Here is an 18,934-nt window from a genome sequence, read left to right on the forward strand (position 1 = left end):
GCACAGCCGGACCCTCCTCCTCCTCCTCCTCTGAAAACAGCAGCCATACAGGGACACAGAGAGCTGCCATGTGACTACAGACATTACATCACTCAGCACGCAAACTAGGCCCCGCACTGGTTTGTTTCCATAGCAACAGATAGGCCTATATGGCGGTTTGCAGGGGCCTCGAGATGACCAAATTTGAGGTGACAGCCGGCTGTGGCTCGGCCCCTCGCAGACTGGTTTGGAGAGTCGCCGCTAACCTTGAACTGCCCCCCGGCGGGCTTAGGACTTGTTTTTTTTTTTATATTTCATATTTCTGATCTGTAGGTTTCAGATTAGCTTCACTCTTAATTTCTCAGATTAAAGTACATGTTTCTGCTCTCATAACAGCGAGTCGTGGCGATGAGGGCTAATCTCGCTACGGGCCATCTGGTAGCAATTTTTCCTCGGTGAAAGGAGCATGTCTGCTAATCGGAGAGGAAACGAGGGGAGAGGAGAGGGTCGCTGGACATACTGCCGGTCTGACACACACGGACCCTCTAATCCTGCTGTGGGTGATGACCGCCGGGATAGAAACAAAGACGGATTCACTCTTTGTGTGGTTTCACCGCTGCGGTCATGACCTTATAATAAGAACAGCTATCTAGCTACATCTAAATGTCATAAAGCTGCAAAAAAGTAAATAATAAAAAAAATGGTAAAATGTCTCAGTTTCAATATCTGATATGTTTATGTTCTATTATTGATAAAACTGATTAATGTGACAGCTTTTACACAGGTCCAGTTCGGTTACATTCTCTGTGTAAGTAACCCAGTTAAGGTTTCAAATAAACTGAGAAATTTTCTTGACCAACTGTTTCTTGATAGGATTTTACTTTATTAGTTCTAACTGTCTTAACCTACGGATGCTTTACTTCCTGTTCAGATAAAACCTGCTTTCATTTGGAAAGAAAACAAGTAACTTTTGGCAGGAAACAACATTAGTAAAGTACAATGCAATGAGACTTTTTGAGACTTTCTTTCATTACTTGAGATGCTATGGTGACTAGCATCCAGGTGCTACCCTGCTTGATAGTTTAACCACGATGCCCAAAACAGGACACAATTAATGTAGTTTAAAAAGTGTAATGGGTTACTCTGGACCTTGACGTCATTGTGGTTTCAGCATTAACGCTGACAGCCCTATCACACATTTATACTTGAATGGCTTTAATTTACATGTGTGTGATTTCAAACACAAGAAGTCATAAAGACTAACAGGAACTCCATGCCTCCAGATCTTTATTGCATCTTTTAGTAGTTAAGTTGTATTTTTCATTAATTATTTAATCCGATTTCATCACAATCACTGCTCTTTCAGTTTACAATGTTCTTCAGATTACAACTTTGCATTGCATAAGAGGCCTCTTTTTGAAAGCTTTACTCACATACGCTGCTTTAATTCAAAACACAGCATCAGTATGCTAACACTGACAGAGCTAACATGCAAAAGTATTCGTTTGTCGCATTCATTATCTTTTTTTATACTGTGCTAGCATGGTTACAGTGGCTAAACAATACAAAATATATAAAGCAAGTATGGAAGCATGTTTGCATTTACCTTGTTAAAGAAAAGGTTTTCTGAATGAATTGCTGGAAAAAGTTATGTAAAGATATCTACATTTTTCTAAATAAATATTAAACTGTCCAGCATTTTGGTAAAACAAAAGAGTAAATTCATTATGCTTCTTTATGTTAGTGTTGGAAAAATTACAAATTTGAAGTTGGTGTGGTTTGATTCAACAAGAATTTTAAGATTTCAACTCCCTTAACTTCAAATTTTGAATGCTTTCCTCCTTATAAGATATGACAAAGACTGATAAAGTTGGCCAGATTCATCCTAAGGGGGCTTTGAATTTTTTAACAATACTCAAACTGTCCATTTCTGACATTAAAGTTAGACGAAGTAGACTTTAACCTGCCACAAAAGCTGAATGAAAGCTTGAGGATCACCAATGTAAGTAGAAATCCTCTGAGAACCATGAATCTCTGTGTAAAGTTTATGAAATTGAGTCCAACAGTTATCTAGATAATTTTCTTGCATGTTTTTACTAATCCCACTGTTTTCCACTCTCTACTGCAGTTCCCCAGGATTCTGTCCCAGGCCCCCTACTATTCATTTTTTATTATTTACTTCCTCTTGGCTATATCTTTTGTAAATTCACCATCAACTTTCACTGTTACATGGATGACACTCAACTTTACACTAAACCTAATTCCCACCCTCTGTCCCTCCTTCCTGTGAATAGTTACAGGCAATCAAATCCTGGTTGTCACACAACTTTCTCAAACTCAGAAGTTCTTATTGGCAACTAATCCACATGACCAAACCAACAGTTTTTCCTAGTCTGTATATTTTTGTTAATTCATCTGTATTTCTTGTTTTAACTTTGCCTTGGACGTGACCTTAAGTGCATTGAAAGGAGCCTATAAATAAACTATTACAAAAAAACTGAGATTATTTAAGACTTGTGGGTAAAATAAAAAGACAAGATGCAAAAAATATTGAAAGTTGATAGTAATCCTTAAATATGCCTTCACATCAAAAATCTTTCAAATGAAGTGAGTTTATGACTGGAAATACAAAACTAAGCAAATAAGCTAACACATCCTGAAATGTCTTATTAAAAGCCAAACAAGTCTCTTTTATCCGCAACACTCAGTCTTAAATCCATCTTCCCCCTCTCCAGCAGGGGGCAGACACTCCCCACAGGAGCTTCAACCAAAAGACAACCTGACTACATCACAGGGACATTATGTCACAACAGGGAGTATTGATTTGTGATGATGAACATAAACCGGGACAACAATGTTGAGGGAAACCATCAGACACAGACAATGATGTCTCTATAAATATCCACCTACAGCCACAGGTGTCTGTTACCTCAAAGAAAAGCGTGTACATACCGATCTCTCCCCAGTGGAACGGGTTGATGCCGCCGGTCGTGCAGTTGTACACCAGCGCTGTTTTAGGCCTGCAGGGTGAGAGAGAGCAGGGTCATGATAATACCAAAATAAAGCCACTTTAGTGTGCACTAGGAGAGCTATGAAACTATGGTGCTAATCAAAATGTATGTAAACAGACAGTGAAGAGTGTAGTTCTCTCTAAGACACCACATGCAGACCTTCAAGAGTGCTAACAAAGTACAGAACAGACATACAGCTGAGGGATTAATCTCTTAAATACTTAACTTAGAGTTTGCTCTTTTTCTGTTTTCCTTCTGAAAATAAGTACAAATTATCAGATACATGAAAACGAAGATCATCATACTATAAATGTCAATGGTGATGCATTATTACATTCAGAAGATCAAATATAAAACCAGAGCTTCCTGGTTAAATGACCCAATAATCTTAAATGTAAAAGATGAGCTGCTTTTCTTTGCCATGCCCTTAGGGAAAAAAATGCTTTTTCATGATAGTGTACTTTCAAGACCTGAAGTAAACTAAAGCGATGTGATTTTACAAAATTTGACCCATTTCTCTTCCCTAGTAACGCTTTATTATTTTGCTTCTTCTGTCAGTTTTGCCTGCTAACTCTCACCATCTTTTCCTTGCAGCTTGAGGCAAAAATAATCTCTCTTTCCCTAATCCTAACTTTAAAAACATGACAGAAAACTTCTGCTTATATAGTCCATTCAGAAAGTATTCAGACCCCCCTTTATTTTTTCAACTTTGTTATGTTGCAGCCTAATTCTATGCCTGATTGACTAGTTGAAACAATCTCCTCATTGCAAAACACATGAAAGCCCACTTGGAGCTGCAAAAAAGCACCTGAGGGACCCTCATACTGTGAGAAACAAGATTCTCTGGTCTGATGAAACCAAGACTGAACTGTCTGGTCTCAATTCTAAACATTATGTCTGGAGGAAACCTGGCACAACTCATCACCTTCTCAATACCATCCCAACAGTGAAGCATGGTAGTAGCAGCATCGTGCTGTGGGGGTGTTTCTCAGTAGCAGGAACCAGGAGACTGGTCTAGGTTGAGGGAGAACTGATGCTGAAGAGGTTAAGGGACAACTCTGTGAATGTCCCAGAGTGGCCCAGCCAGAGTCCTGAGAGACCTGAACATGGCTGTCCACTGGCATCCCCAACCAACCTGACTGAGCTTGAGAGGCTCTGCAAAGAATGGCAGATAATCTCCCAATCTAGGTGTGCAAAGCTTGTTACTTTTTAATTACTTAGCAAAAATGTCCACGATTAATTTCATTTCATTTCACCTTCGTTCAAGTCTCGGAAATCATTGAGGTTCATTTCCCCTCATTTACAATGACTTTGAGACAAAAAAGGTGACAATAAAAACAAGATTAAAACAAAATGAGAAAGGGTGAAAGTTAAAACACACTGTGCTGAAATGGTTTGAGGTCATTATCATAGACTGTCCAAGAGAAACTTAAGTGTTAATCTTTGTCATTATGTGGTACTGAGTGTAGATGAGAGAAAGACCATCAACAGATATTCCTGACTACAAATCCACTGTAATAATGTATTTCTTAATTTTGTAGAATATATAATGAATTGATTTAATTGTACACTGCTTTGGCAGTGCTACACATGCTTTTCATGCCAAAAAAAAAAAAAATTAATTACAAATAAAAAAACAAACATTATAGAAAGGATTGGTTCACAAATTTTCAAGAAAAAATAACACATTTTATTCCAGTTTTCTTATTTGGATTGTCCACCACCTGTTTGGATATCAAAGAGGAAATATTCTCACAAAAATGCTTAAAGCGTAGACACGTGAATTATGATAAAGAATATGGAATAAATATCAAAAAAGGATGATCACAGCTGGGCGGATAAATGGGATAAAAGTTCTGCTTCAAATAGGGGTATAAAGTGAAAAACTTTCTTTTTCTCCCCTTCTGTTCATGACAAATCTCAAATATTTCCACCTGATGAGTTTTTAGTTTGTAAACAATCCAGTCTTTTTTGGCAGTTATCAGAAATGAATAAAAGGATTTAGCTACTCAGTTTCTTCAATGTGGTAAAAATCTTCAAAATGTACAGTCTATTTTGTACATAATTTCCTTTTCTTTCCTCCACTGAAGCTTAAAAAGAACACAGACCATCTGCCTTACTTTACATCAAACTTAAACATTTGTGAACTCATCCTTTATAAGGTCAGAGAGCTTTAGACAGAATCTCTTCCTCTCACACTGACCTGTGTACAGCCGTGTACCAGCCTGCAGCCAGGGTAAGGTTTATGACCACGTCCACCGGGATCAGGTCAGCCACTGCGTCATTGTTTGCTCTCATCGTGCGTAAGATCCCTTTTCCAGCCTGAACACAGAAGCATGTTATGACTCCTGATATTGCTCTATCAGGATTTAATGTATTAAATTTTATTTTTAGATGAATATATTATACTTACAGCAATGAAGACTCCACTGGGGCCATTGAAGTTGTCGATCCAGCCCTGACGTGTGAGAACCAACAGCATGAGTTACTTTATGGACATTAAGTTATAGATCCAAACATGTGTGCGGCTCTGTGTGGCCGCTGACTCAGCTACTCGGGGTCATGTTACTTTCTGTGGTGGGAGAGCAGATGAAGCCGGGCAGCAGTGATTGTCGACTTCAATTAGAGTCCATTAAAATGGATGAAAGCACTGGCTATAGACTGCTACAGCTTCCTATGTGTGGGACAAGAGGGCCATTATGTCCCAAGTCCACATAATAATAACAACAAGCTCCAGCGTGGATAAACTGCTCTAAAGGAATATGCCAGAGGTGTTTTTATCAGCACAATATGCTGGTGGCTTCATGCCAGACCAAAATGGCACAAAGATCGACCTTTGCATTGATATTTGGCATCACATGCTTCAATATCTACAGCTATGGAGCTTGAATCAGACAGATCTGGATGCATATTGCAGTTGTAAACACATAAACATAAATACCACCCCCCTTGCCTCGCAGCACCCACTGGCACGAGCTGCCAGAGCGATTGCATGGCCAAGCGTGAGCAGGGCTGTTTGAAGAGCCGCTGCCAGGCTGAGCTTACGACTGAAGGCTGAGTGTGGAGCCAGGAGTCCCAGCGCGCACAAACAAGGCCTACATTTCCTGACGCCACACAAACGAGCACTTTCCTGTGTTTGTCTGGTGAGCGCTGGTACGCAGAGGTATTTGTAAATCTCTGAAGAATAAGCCATTGGTTCACAGGAAGGTGTACAAACACATGAGGGGCAGATCTAATCTCACTATAAACTTGAACATCAGTGGCAAAAGAAACATGCATCCATACGGTTTATTTTACTCTCTTTTCACTCATAAGTACATTTGAGGTTTTTCTTGAGGTCCTGTTTTGTTTATCTTGTTGTAAAGAGATAATTTGCTGCACTTCCTGTGACAATGGGCAATTTTTAATCATGTTCTGCAAATCTGGAGAAATTATCTCTTTTAAGGAAAACAAGCAGTTTTATTCAAAAATAACAAAAATACCTTTAACTCAGTCTTATGTCATCATTATGCATCATCTATGCTGTACTTTTATCAAAATATGACCCAAATTTTAAAAAAGTTGGAACATGGCTTAATATGCACATACCAAAATGTAGTGATTAGCAAAAAACCCATATTTTATTCACTGTAGAAACAGCATATCAGAATACAGAGAAATGTAAGCATTTCATTATTTTGAATTTGACTGAAGCAAGATATTTCAAAAAAAGTAGGGACAGGGCAATGTAAGGCTGGAGAAGTAAGTGGTAAATTACAGCAGAAGGGAGGATTTTGCAACTAACTGGTAACAGGTCTGTCAACAGATTTCACTGTGCCATCCACAAATGCAAGCTAAAGCTGTATCATGCAAAGAAGAAGCCATATGTGAATACGATCAAAACAACACCATCTTCTCTGGGACAAAGCTTATTTAAAAGAGACTGGGGCAAAATGGAAAACTGTTCTGTGCTCAGACTGATCAAAATGTGAAATTCTCTTTGGAAACCATGGACGCTGTATCCTGCAAACTAAAGAGGAGAGAGACCATCCAGCTTGTTACAACGGTTACATGGTTCAAAAGCCTGCATCTCTGATGGTATGGGGTTGCACTAGAGAGGCCTCCTCACTCCCCAGACGTTTAGAGACTGTTGTGAAAAAAAGAGGGGGTGCAACACAATGGTAAACAAGGCCCAGTCCCTCATTTTTTTAGGTGTGTTGCTGCTGTGAAATTCAAAACAAGCTTATTTTTCATGAAATAGTAAAATGTCTCAGTTTCAACATCTGATATGTTGCTTATGTTTTGCTGTGAATGAAATATGGGTTTATGAGATTTGCAAACCATTGCATTCTGTTTTTGTTTGCATTTTACACAATATCCAAATGTTTTTGGAATCAGGGTTGTATAACATGGATTAAGCACTGGATAAACAAGTGCACAGGTCTGTTGTTTCTCTCTTAAAATGCAAATGAGTTCCTCCTAACCACACCCTTCTCTTCCTTGGGGTGTGCCAACAGCACGGCTGCATTCTTTCAAAGCAGTTCTTATTTTATATCTCCTCAGCAGAGCATCAAAATTAATCTTATCAGGACTAATGTCACATTTTATGGGTAGGAAGATACTCCAGATAACCAAGATGTGTGCAAAAATACAAATAGTGTGCTTTTTTATATCTCCCCTTAAAAGAACGATTTTTGGGCATTTTAACTTCGGCGTTAGTGGGGATTCCTTTTTCTTTAACTTGCCTGCCTGTAGTCCAGACCTTTCACCAGTAGAAAATATTTGGTCCATCATAAATGAAAAATCTGGCATAGAAGTCCCAGAATTGTTGAACAGCTAGTATTCTATATCAGACAAGAATGGGACAACATTCCTCCCCAAAAACTCCAGCAACTGTTGCTGCCATCAAACTCAAAATTAGCTTATATTTTTCATGAAATGGTAAAATGTCTCAGGTTCAGCATCTGATATGTTGCTTGTATTTTATTGTGAAACATAAAGATGGGTTAAATATGAGATTTGTGGGGCACGCCGGCAGTCACCCTATGTGCTGGTGGCCCGGGTTCAAATCTGGCCTGTGGCACCATTCCCCGCATGTTTCTTCCCCCTCTCTTCCCTGTTTCCGAGTCTATCCACTGTCCTCCTCTATCTAATAAAGGCATGAAAAAGGCCCAAAAATAAAAATCCTAAAAAAAAAAAAAAAAAAAAAAAAAAAGATACTATGAGATTTGAAAACCTTTGCATTCTGTTTTTGTTTGCATTTAACACAATGCCCCAACTTTTTTGGAATCAGGGTTGTACAACATAGATTAAGCACTGAATAAACAAGTACACAGTTCTGTTGTTTCTCTCTTTAAATGCAAAAGAGTTCTTCCTAACCACACCCTTTTCTTCCTTGGTGTGTGCCACCAGTACGGCTGCATTCTTTTAATAGCAGTTTTTATTTTTTTTTTATCTCCTTATAGAGCACAAATCCTTAGCAGACCATCAAAATTAGTCTTATCAGACCTAATAGACTACAAAGGAAGGACTTATTCCACATTTTATGGGTGGGTAGATACTCCAGATATCCAAGATGTATGTGCCAAAATACTAAAAAGTGTGTTTTTTATGATATCTTACCTTTATGTCATACCTTAAAAAATATATTTTTGCTGTAAAAATGGGCATTTTGGGGAGCAGGTTGCCTAGTGATTAAAGGCGCTCCCCACGTACGCGGGTAGCCAGGGTTCGAATCCGGCCTGAGGCCCTTTACCACATGTCTCTCCCCCACTCTTGACCCTGTTTCTGACTCTATCCACTGCCGCTACCCCCCAAAAAAGGGCATTTTAACTCTGATGTTAGCAGGGATTCCTTTGTTCTTGAAGCAATCTTGGCAACATTTTTGTTCAGATTAGACTGTGTACCTGCATTTCTTGGTGGTTAAACATGGAATCACTCACTATTGAGAGTCAAGAATATCTATTTCTGTGTCCTGTTTTGAAATTATAAAGTCTTATTTACTTATGCAGTGAGTAGTAAATGCTCTGCGTCGACAGTTCAGTCAAATCTAAATATTACACAAGCAGTTTGACTGAAAGCAGCTTAATCCCAGCTGTAGTGAAATGTCAGAGCAGCCTCTACATGAACTTGTCTGCCCTCCTCACCCTCTGATGTGACATTAAGAGTGTCTGTGTAAATCTGCTCCCAGTGTCCCATTTCTGTCCTCTTCCCCACCCTAAACTCCGCCATCCCAGCTGCTGTTCAACGACTCAGCGTGATCTTGTGTCTCCACAGCCAAGATATTAACCACTTTGCTATAATCCTGCGCCAATTAAGATTAAACCCACAGAGGGGCGGTACTGACCTGTGTGGGATTACATCAATCAATATCTCACTTTCACTGGTTTTGCTGTCACAGGTGGACACGTAATGAGCCTTTAATCAAGAAAATGTGACCTGACTCATCTGAATATTTTACTAGAACATTCGGGGAACTCACAGGGAAAGGTTCCTGCCAGCTGGCTCCCACGATGGAGGGTCTGATGATGGCAATGTTGAGCTTGTCCTGCTCCTGCTGCACCACGTACTCAGCCAGCGCTTTGGTGTAGGTGTACGTGTTGGGCCGGTCCCCAATGAGCCGCGGTGTGATGTCACGCACGATGCCGTCGTCCATCCACCTGAAGACACAAATGAAGAGCTCAGAAAGAGAGACATGACATTTACAGTGCCAGGGGGCTTATTTATACTGTAGTTCATCATCATTTATCATTTTTAACTTCTTTTATTCATGTTGGTTTAATGGTTGAATATAAATCTATAAAACCTGTCTGACTGGATAAAAATGAAGATTCACAAGACATAGGCTTATACAGTGCATTCAGAAATTATTCAGACCCCCTTCACTTTTTTCAATTTTGCTACATTGCAGCCTGATGCTACAATCTTAAATTCATTTTTTCTCTCAATAATCTACACTCACTACTCCATCATGACAAAGTGAAAACTGATTTTTTTTTTTTTTGCAAATTTATTAAAAAGAAAAAACTGAAATATCACATTGACATAAAATTTCAACACTTTACTTAGAACTTAAATGGTTCAGCTTCCTTTCAACCCTGACCAGTCTCCCAGTCCCTGCTGCTGAGAAACACCCCCACAGCATGATGCTGCCACCACCATGCTTCCCTGTTGGGATGGTATTGGGCAGGTGATGTGCGGTGCCCGGGTTCCTCCAGATATAATGCTTAGAACTGAAGCCAAACAGTTCAATCTTGTTTTCACTAGACCAGGTAATCTTTGTCCTTCTGGAACTTTGTCCCATCTCCACACAGGATCTCTGGAGCTCAGTCAGAGCGACCATCGGGTTCTTCGTCACACTAAGGCTCTTCTTCCAGCTGGTGGGCCAAACCTCTTCCATTTGAGAAGTATGGAGGCCATTGTGTTTAGCAGACATTTTTATATCCTTTCCCAGATCTGTTCCTTGCAACAATCCTGTCTCTGAGCTCTGCAGGAAGTTTCTTTGACTTCATGGCTTGGTATTTGCTCTGATATGCATCATGAGGACATTTATAGAGAGGAGTGTGCCTTTCCAAATCATGTCCAATCAATTTAAATTACCACAGGTAGACTCCAATCAAGTTGTAGAAAAATCTCAGCAAAGACAAGAGGAAATGGGAGGAATCTGAGCTAAATTTTCAGTCTGAATACTTATGCCGATGTGATGTTTTTTTTGTTATTTACTTTTCATAAATTTGCAAAAAGATTGCTTAAATTCTGTTTTTACTCTATCATGATGGGGCACTGAGAGAACATGAGAATAAAAATGATTTCAGCCAGGCTCTTGCCATACATGCAACCATTCTATTGCAAAATGGATATACAGTTTACTTATTGGTGAAGGCTCTTATCTAAAGATGCTCCCTGGGTTAGTCAAGCAGCATGCTTTCCAGGGAGCACATGGATAGAAACTCCCATATGGATGAAAACATCAATGTCAATGCATACTGAAAACAATTAAATTAGTTCAAATCAATTAATTCACAGTAGCATGAATCTGAATATGAGGGTGTAATAAGCTTTATGCTATAATGGAGGAGGCTGGGGTGGAAGAGGTTAAACTTTGCCAGCAGCAGCAGCATTAATGCAAGCAGGGATTAGTGACAGGTACGTCATATTTAAATGGACCACTGTATTGAGAGAAAGAGCTGTGATTTGCTGTGGGAGGCAATATTTGGGATCAGCTGGCCGTCAGCTGATAACGGCAGGGCGTATGACTACCGTGTCCTACATGAACTAACGCTGAGCTTCATTTTTTCCGACTGTAGCATCAGGCTGCAACGTAACAAAATTTTAAAAAGTGACAGAGGTCTGAAAACTTTCTGAAGGCACATTACGTGGGTTACCACAAGGTTCAATACTGGGTCCTGTCTTGTTTACAATATCAACAATACTGCATCCTCTATAACGGATTGTAACAACCACCTTTATGCTGATGATACAGTTTTATACGTAAAGGTTCAGTACTGGGTCCTGTCTTATTTGCATTATATATCAATAATTTAATCCTCTATAGCAGATTGTAACATAAATCGGGAAGTATGGTGACAGTAACCTCATTGTTCATATTGTAGCTATCCTGTTTTAACCCTACCATAGTATCTCATTAAATAATAAATTCTTATTGTATTGAATACATAAGTTTTAGTTTTTGATTTAATCTCACTGTCCTGCTACTACAACTGGAAATACACATTTCAGCTCTATGAATTTATCTGCATTTGGAAACAGTGCCCTATAAAACTAAATAAAGAACACATCGTGGCTGTTTCAGTCTTTGCAGACATGTTTGATGAACTCCTCGTGAACTTATATGAAAAACAGTAATAATATTACTGGCTTTTAGATACAACATGCCTGCTTATCATTTTTCATAAAAAATGAATCAAGTTAAAACTTGATTAGAAATCATCAGGGTGTTGAGAAACCAGCTCTTCCCCCACTCACTCGAGAGATTCGATGAGTTTCCTGGGCTCGACGGGTGGTGGGTAGATGACCTCATCAATGTTCTTGCGGTTGCAGTTTGCATAGGCTGTGGAGATGTGAATGAAGGCCTCGAGGTGGTGCATCTGCTGGGCCAGGCTGAGGAGCTGCTGCGTGGCGATCACATTCAGCTGCAGGGCGTGTCTGCCGAGAGAAGAGAGAGAGAGAGAGAGATACACAGTCAAACAGCCTGCATGTGAGTGTTTGTGCGCCAGATTAGAGGGAAAAGAGCTCTGAAGCTGCTAATATCTCTGTTTGAGAATTTGCATGCGAGAACGTTCGTGTTTGCTGACTCCTGAGTGCTCCCTCTCAAACAGGAATTTGCAGACTAGCAGGATTTTATGAACAGGATAATAAGCAGGAGCCGACATGAAACCAAACAGGAGGCAGAGAGGAGAAGGAAAAAAGGAGGGAAGGAGAGGAAAAAAAGAGCAAACATCTGCTCTCCTGGTAGATGGGATGGCCTCATCATTATTTTCAGCTCCTTTGACCGCTCGCCCAGCCGTGAGCACTTCAGCAAACACTTCTGTGGCTGCACAATTAACCGGATGTTCTTCTCACTGGGAATCAGTCTGAAGAAAATGTATGATTCTGACCTATAGCAGTAACTGTCTTTGCAGTTCTGCTGCTTCCGACCAAGTGTTTCTAATTTCTCCATAAATTAAACCAACAGATCACAAAAGACTGATACTCTGCATGATGAAGAGTTGGTGCAGCAATTTGCGTCATGTCTCTGTTTCAAAGTCAAAGCATTTTTTTGCCATGGAGGACTGTTTAACGAAAAGTGTACACTGAAATCGATCGGTAATTTGCCACTTTTACTGATGCCAACTTTTTATAAATCTCATCTATTAGGGAGATTGCAGCATTACAGCAGCCAAGTCTACAAATCATTTCATTAAAACAAACACTGTGAAGCTCTGAGCTATGAAAAAGGCTATTTCATCGTATATTTAATGTTCTTCACTATTAATCAGAACATTAAGAAAGAGAAAAAGTAATTTATCAGTATCAAAGTGGTGTCTTCCAACAGCTTATCATGTCCAACCAATAGTCCAAGACCTCGGGACTTCTAATAGAAAGAAGTATAAACAAACAAAAAGACACCAAAAAGGTAGAAATTTGTTACATCAAAGCTGCTGCAAGAAATTTTACAGTTATGAAACGGACTGAAATTTACACTGTTGCCTCTTTATGTCCTGAAAAGGAAAACGGAATCATCAGGAAAAGATTGATTAATTTTACACAAATATTTAACTGTTACTGTCAGGGAGTAGGTGTCAACTGGCTGAATTAACAGATTTTATTTACAGTTTTAAATGATTCACAGTGAGGTTAAAAAACATAAACACTGCATGCCTGTCCTGGATGAGAAAAATGAATATAAAGGGGGCACCAAACTAAAAGTTCCCCACAGGAGCTTCAACCTCCTTAGACGCTGCAGGTTCATACGATGACATTACATTCTGGCTTTCCTACAACAGAAATAATTTCTGCTTGTACATTTTTTGTCAATTGTCCAGAATGTGCATTAAAATTCTAGTATTTGCTTGAAATGCTGGCGTTTTCTTTGACATTTTCAGGACTTTTCATTGACATTTTTGGGAATCTGTTTGAATATTTACAGGTATTTTCAGGAAAATTTTGGGGATATGTTTGTATCCGTTGGAGAGTTTCACTGGAAGGTTTGGGGAAATATGCATTTAAATTTTGGGCATTTGCATGGAAACTGGATAAATCTATCTGCAATTTTGGGTAATTTGGTTTGATTTTTGAGGGGAACATGGTTCCATTTATTTTTTAAAGTATTTTCATGGAAATTTTGGTAATTTAACTGTAGTTTTAAAGGAATTTGACTGGGAATATGGATGAGGGATTTCATCATTTTCATGATATTTTGGGGAATGTATTTCAAATTTTGGGGAATTTCATAAGAAATTGTAGAGGAATTTTGCTTAGAAATTTTCAGCAATTTAGACTGAATTTGGAGAAATTTGTTTGAATGTTTAGGGAAATTTTTTTGGAATTTTTCAGGCATTTTAATATAATTTTGATAAATGAACTGATAAATTTGGTTAGATTTCTTTTGGAAAATTTGTATTTCCAAAATTTTCAGGTATTGTCATGGAAATTTGAAAAATGTATTTGTAAATTTTCTTTCATTTTAATGGAATTTTGGGAATGTATTTGTAAATTTTCTTTCATTTTAATGGAATTTTGGGAATGTATTTGTAAATTTCATGGAAATTTGATGAGAAATTTTAAGAGGGAATTTGCTGTGAAATTTTTAGGACTTTAGATTTAATTCTAGGAGATTTGTTTGGAATTTTTCCAGGCATTTAAATATACGTGTCTGTACTTTTCAGGAAATTAGTTTGATTCTTTTTTTTTTTGGGGGGGGGGGGTGACATCATAAGAAGTTAAAAACTCCAATCCCAGAGTCATGAGTATCAGTGACGTTCGATAAATACTTGGAATAATTTCTCTGCGTCCAAAGTTTGTGCAACTTTATATACATCACACAATGACACAGATCAGTTCCTGTGTTGTGTGTAAACCTGCCTTCAGCAGTGGATCTATGTCAGCTCAGGAGCAGAGAGCAGCAGCTCACAGAGAGCTGAGCCCGAGGCCACACAGAAAGAGTCAGTGTGTGTGAGAAGGAGAGCTGCTCCGGCTCTGTGTGAGTAGTGCTCACCAGGTGTGAGAGAGTGTGTGTGTGTGGGCATCTTCCCACCACCTCCTGGGATCACATGCAGGGAGTGAGGCAGCAGGACAGTCAGGAGAGGCGGACACATCACTCTTACATTAAACTATAGAATGTAAGATTTCTAATCAGACCCCAACCTGACACAAGAGCCACCAAAGGTTCTCTTGGCAGAAAGGATGGACTTCTCCTGTCTGCCCCTCAGCATGAATTATATGAAATACATCCTATTCAATGGATTTATGAAACAGTCTGACTGGGGTGTGAGCTTACTACAAAGCTAAGAGACATAGCACAAGCAGTGCTGTACATCAAAGACTCTGAGAGCTAGTGCTGCCAATGGCAGCAGCTAACCAGTCAGGACCGACAACCCCCCTGTTGCATCTCCATGCCAAAATGTGGCAACAGTCTGCAGACTGCAGATCCCCCCTTTCAGACCCCTACAGTGACATCTGGCAGGAGTTAAAAGTCAGAAAACCTGACCTGCAAAACCTTATTACAAAACATTTAATAAAGCTGAGTAAACAGTCTGCTGACAGGAAAAAAAAAACCTAACCTCCATTAAAACACTCAACCACTTATGAAGCTAAGGCTAGAGCTAACAAAGCTATCCTAGCTATTTAGATAACGTATTCTAACGTAGATAAAGCTAATGTAGCGAATGTACCTTGATTAGCTTTAGATAATCTATGTAAGCTAAATAGGTTAAGTAGCTATGCAACTTATTCTAATGTTAATGAGGCTACATTAGCTCATTAGCTACATAAGCTCCATAGGTTAGATACCTTCAAAGCTAAATCTACAGCTATATCAGCTATGCACACTACGCAGCTAACATAGCTGCATAGCTAATATAGCTATGTAGCAGATGTAGCCAAAGCTAAAGCAATTGAAGCTACACTTGCTACATGTAATTATGCTAAATTTGCTAATGCTAGAACCATTTTAGCTTGTCCAGCATCAAAACAGCTATCACAGCTAAGGATAAAGCTAACAGAGCTATAGCTTCAAAGATAATGTAGCTACATTGCTAATGTTGCTAAATATACAACTAACAAAGCTAGGTTAGCCACATAAACTACATAGGTAATGAAGCTACGGTGCTAAGGCTTAAGCAAACGAGGCTATGTTAGCTACATTGCTACCTTTGCTTACATTTGACCCGTTATAGAAATTGTCATGAAAATGTGGCCTGCTTTAGCTCCGTTAGCTAAAGCTATAGCTATTTTTGCTACATTAGCTTATGTCTGATGTAGTAATGCTAACTACATAGCTAGCGAAGCTATGTTAGGTTTAGCTAAAGCAAGCAACTGTTTTACTACTTCTAAAACGTGTCTATGTATAATTTAATACCAGATTAGACATCAGATCTATTTTCTGTTTTATGGAACGATGCTTATACTGTAATGTTTGCAATATGGTTATTACACGATTGTAACTACCAGACTTTGTTTATGAATAAAACTAACAAACGAAAACCCTTCTAAAATGTTATATCAGCAAATTATATCCCTTCCATTCAGACAGATGCGGCATCTCACAGTAGTGGTCAGCAAGTGGGATGTGAGGTCTAGAGTCTACGGTCTGCAGCCAGACCCTCTCAAAGGTGGAGAGGCTGCATGGAAAAAAAACAATCAGCATTATTCCCTGTGTTTGGATAAATGTGATCATGTATTCCTTGATGTGCCCAATGGTATTCAAAAAGCCAAACTATTTCCAACTCAGAACTCTGTGAGCACAGCGGCTAAAAACAGCTGATGTCGAGGGCGTTCTTGTGCTTAAGATGCTGAAAATGGGTACCAGACCAGTTATGAATAGTCTTAGAGGGCACAGGGCCTTAGGATAAAAACAACTGCTGTAGAAGAAAACTGCATGTACAACATGGAAAGGAATATACAGCACAAGAAAAGAAGAAGGTGTCTTTTTATACTTCACAAATCTCTTTATCTTTCCTTTCTAGCCTTCAAATATTTCCCACAGAGGTTGATGTTATTTAATTTCTTACATGGATTTTTAGTCTTTAACATGCAGAAAAGGCTGTACGATCTACCAGCCAGTCCTGTTTCTAACTCTATCATAAAACATTAATATTACAGATAAAAACGACGGTCTTATGGAAGAACATCCCGGTTTTCTTAAACAGGACTAATCCTCTGAGCGAGCATAAAGACGTGCAGAGGGTGAAGAGCAGCTGAGGTGTCAGCGTTCAAAGCTCTGCTGAGGCTAAAACCTTAAACAGAGACGAGAGAGAGCTGTCTGATTTATGCCTCTGCTCTGCTTACAAGGCTGCCGGCTGCTACGCCAGAGTACCGCCACAGAGGTGACAGAGCAGGAGGGAGGAGGGGGAAGGAACACGAGTGAGAAAGCTGGACGGGTGAAGGTGAAGAACACTCGGAGAGAGATGAGAGTTGGTAAGCAGGACAGAGAGACGGGATGGCAGAACAGATCAATACAAAGCAGCACAAAGCAGCATGAAGCATCGTTATCCTGACTGAGCTGTCAATCAAATCCTAACAGGTGGCCCCGCCTCCAAACATACACCTCCAGTCAACCTGAGGAATCATCCAACAGCACTTTAAACATGACTAATCTGCCCACATAAATGCACATTAAATCATCACAGACATGGAGAGAAGACACCTTTTGTACCAGAATAAACTCGACACTTTTTTTCACATTTACACTTCAGATGAGGTCACATTAGATTTATATTTTGCTCTGCATTTTTCTCTTAAGCGCTCCTTTTTCTGCAACCCTGCATGAAAGTTCCTTGTCACATCTTTACTTGAGTGGATAAAAACAGCCTGTAAAGTAAAACTTGTTCAGTTGATATAATGACACTTAACTGTGACTGTGGTGAGGACAGGATGTGAAACAGGCAGTGCGGCAAAACACACCTTTCTCTTTCCTTTGAAATCTGATGTTATCTTCAACAACAGACTTTACCATCTTCATTTTATAAAGACATGCCCTGGCTGATCATTAAAAAGCCAATATTCATTAAAAAAACTGCTACCCTGAAATTGATGCTCACTAATTCTATCACTTGTTGGTAAAACTCTGAGTGGGTGTGAAGTGTCGATGAATTATTAGGCTCAGAGAATTTCCAGCCAATATATATGGAGCTTCTCCTCTCAAAGCTGTAAGATGCCCCAGTTTTGTACTGAGTCTTGTTGGTCAATATCAATCTAATGTTGAAACCAGCAAGATAAAAGCTGATTCTAATCCTCCACTATCATAATAGTAGAACTTTTTTAATCCTGCTCTCGCCCTGTTCCACAGTATTTTTGCTGAAAGAGCAATTTCTCGTGTTCATCATGCAAAAAGTCGCCACACATGTGGATGAAGTTTGGAGCCGCTGACAGCTCTGGTTTAATAAAATCCTGGTTGTTTTCAAAGTAAGCTACACTTGTCTGATTTTATTCATGTGAAAAGTTCTGTAAACTGCTGTTTTCGCTCTCTGACTCAGTCACAACATTTTCTTTTGCTATCTGTGCCCAATGTCCATCTTGAGATAGGTAAAAGGGGTTTTGGATATGCTGCTCCTGAAAGTGTATGTCTTGGGGAGCTGGTCTCCTTAAATTGTTTTTAAGTAGAAAGTAGGAAGATGCTTCAGGTTGTAGATGTTTTGATTGATGACTTTCTGCTCTATGACAGAGAAGTAGGTTGATGTGTGTTTTTATGTTGAATGTTTCATATCTGAAACTCTGTTAAATGTGCTGCTGCCTGTCTTGCCCAAGACACTTGTAAATGAGATTTTAAATCTAAATGAGGCTTTCCTGGTTAAATTAATTTAGGAAAAATAAAGAAAGAAATTGTTGTAATTTCAAAGTAATATATACTACACGGATGTTTAAGGGCCACTCTAGAAAATTAACAATGATAATACCGTCAGAAATTTACTAAATATTTACTTCAGTATAAAGTCCTAAATTTACAATATAACAAATTCAGAAATTTCAGGCATTATAAGGTCATGAATTCACAAGGAACCATGATTATTATTTTTAAATTTTGAGAGCTGTAGATTTATGTGAAAAAAAGAAAAACCAAAAAGTTGAAGATAATAAAATGATAAATAAACAACTTCATAACGTCACAAATTTCCACCAGAATAATGTTGTAAATTTACATCATTATAAAGTAGTAAATTAATGTCATAGTTGTAAATTTACGCCATAATGAAGTTGATAATTTACTATATTATAAAGTCATTTAATTACTACAAGGAAGGTCAGAA

The 18,934-nt window shown here is 38.9% G+C and overlaps 1 protein-coding gene across 2 annotated transcripts in view; it reads right to left on the minus strand.

Moving 5' to 3' along the window:
- Nucleotides 1-18,934, minus strand: part of si:dkey-97m3.1 (fatty acyl-CoA reductase 1) — an 89,252-nt gene that overhangs the window by 7,712 nt on the left and 62,606 nt on the right. Inside the window, exons 4-9 of one of the 2 annotated variants that reach the window (XM_041780569.1) lie at nt 11,955-12,134; nt 9,451-9,628; nt 5,404-5,448; nt 5,194-5,312; nt 3,216-3,245; nt 2,932-2,999 (exon numbers count right to left, since the gene is read on the minus strand). In XM_041780569.1, coding sequence (XP_041636503.1) covers nt 2,932-2,999; nt 3,216-3,245; nt 5,194-5,312; nt 5,404-5,448; nt 9,451-9,628; nt 11,955-12,134 — 620 coding nt within the window. The remainder of the gene's footprint in view (nt 1-2,931; nt 3,000-3,215; nt 3,246-5,193; nt 5,313-5,403; nt 5,449-9,450; nt 9,629-11,954; nt 12,135-18,934) is intronic. The other variant, XM_041780570.1, reaches the window with a different exon arrangement.

This window comes from Cheilinus undulatus, linkage group 23, assembly GCF_018320785.1.
Source record: "Cheilinus undulatus linkage group 23, ASM1832078v1, whole genome shotgun sequence".
NCBI classification, from domain to species: Eukaryota; Metazoa; Chordata; class Actinopteri; order Labriformes; family Labridae; genus Cheilinus; species Cheilinus undulatus.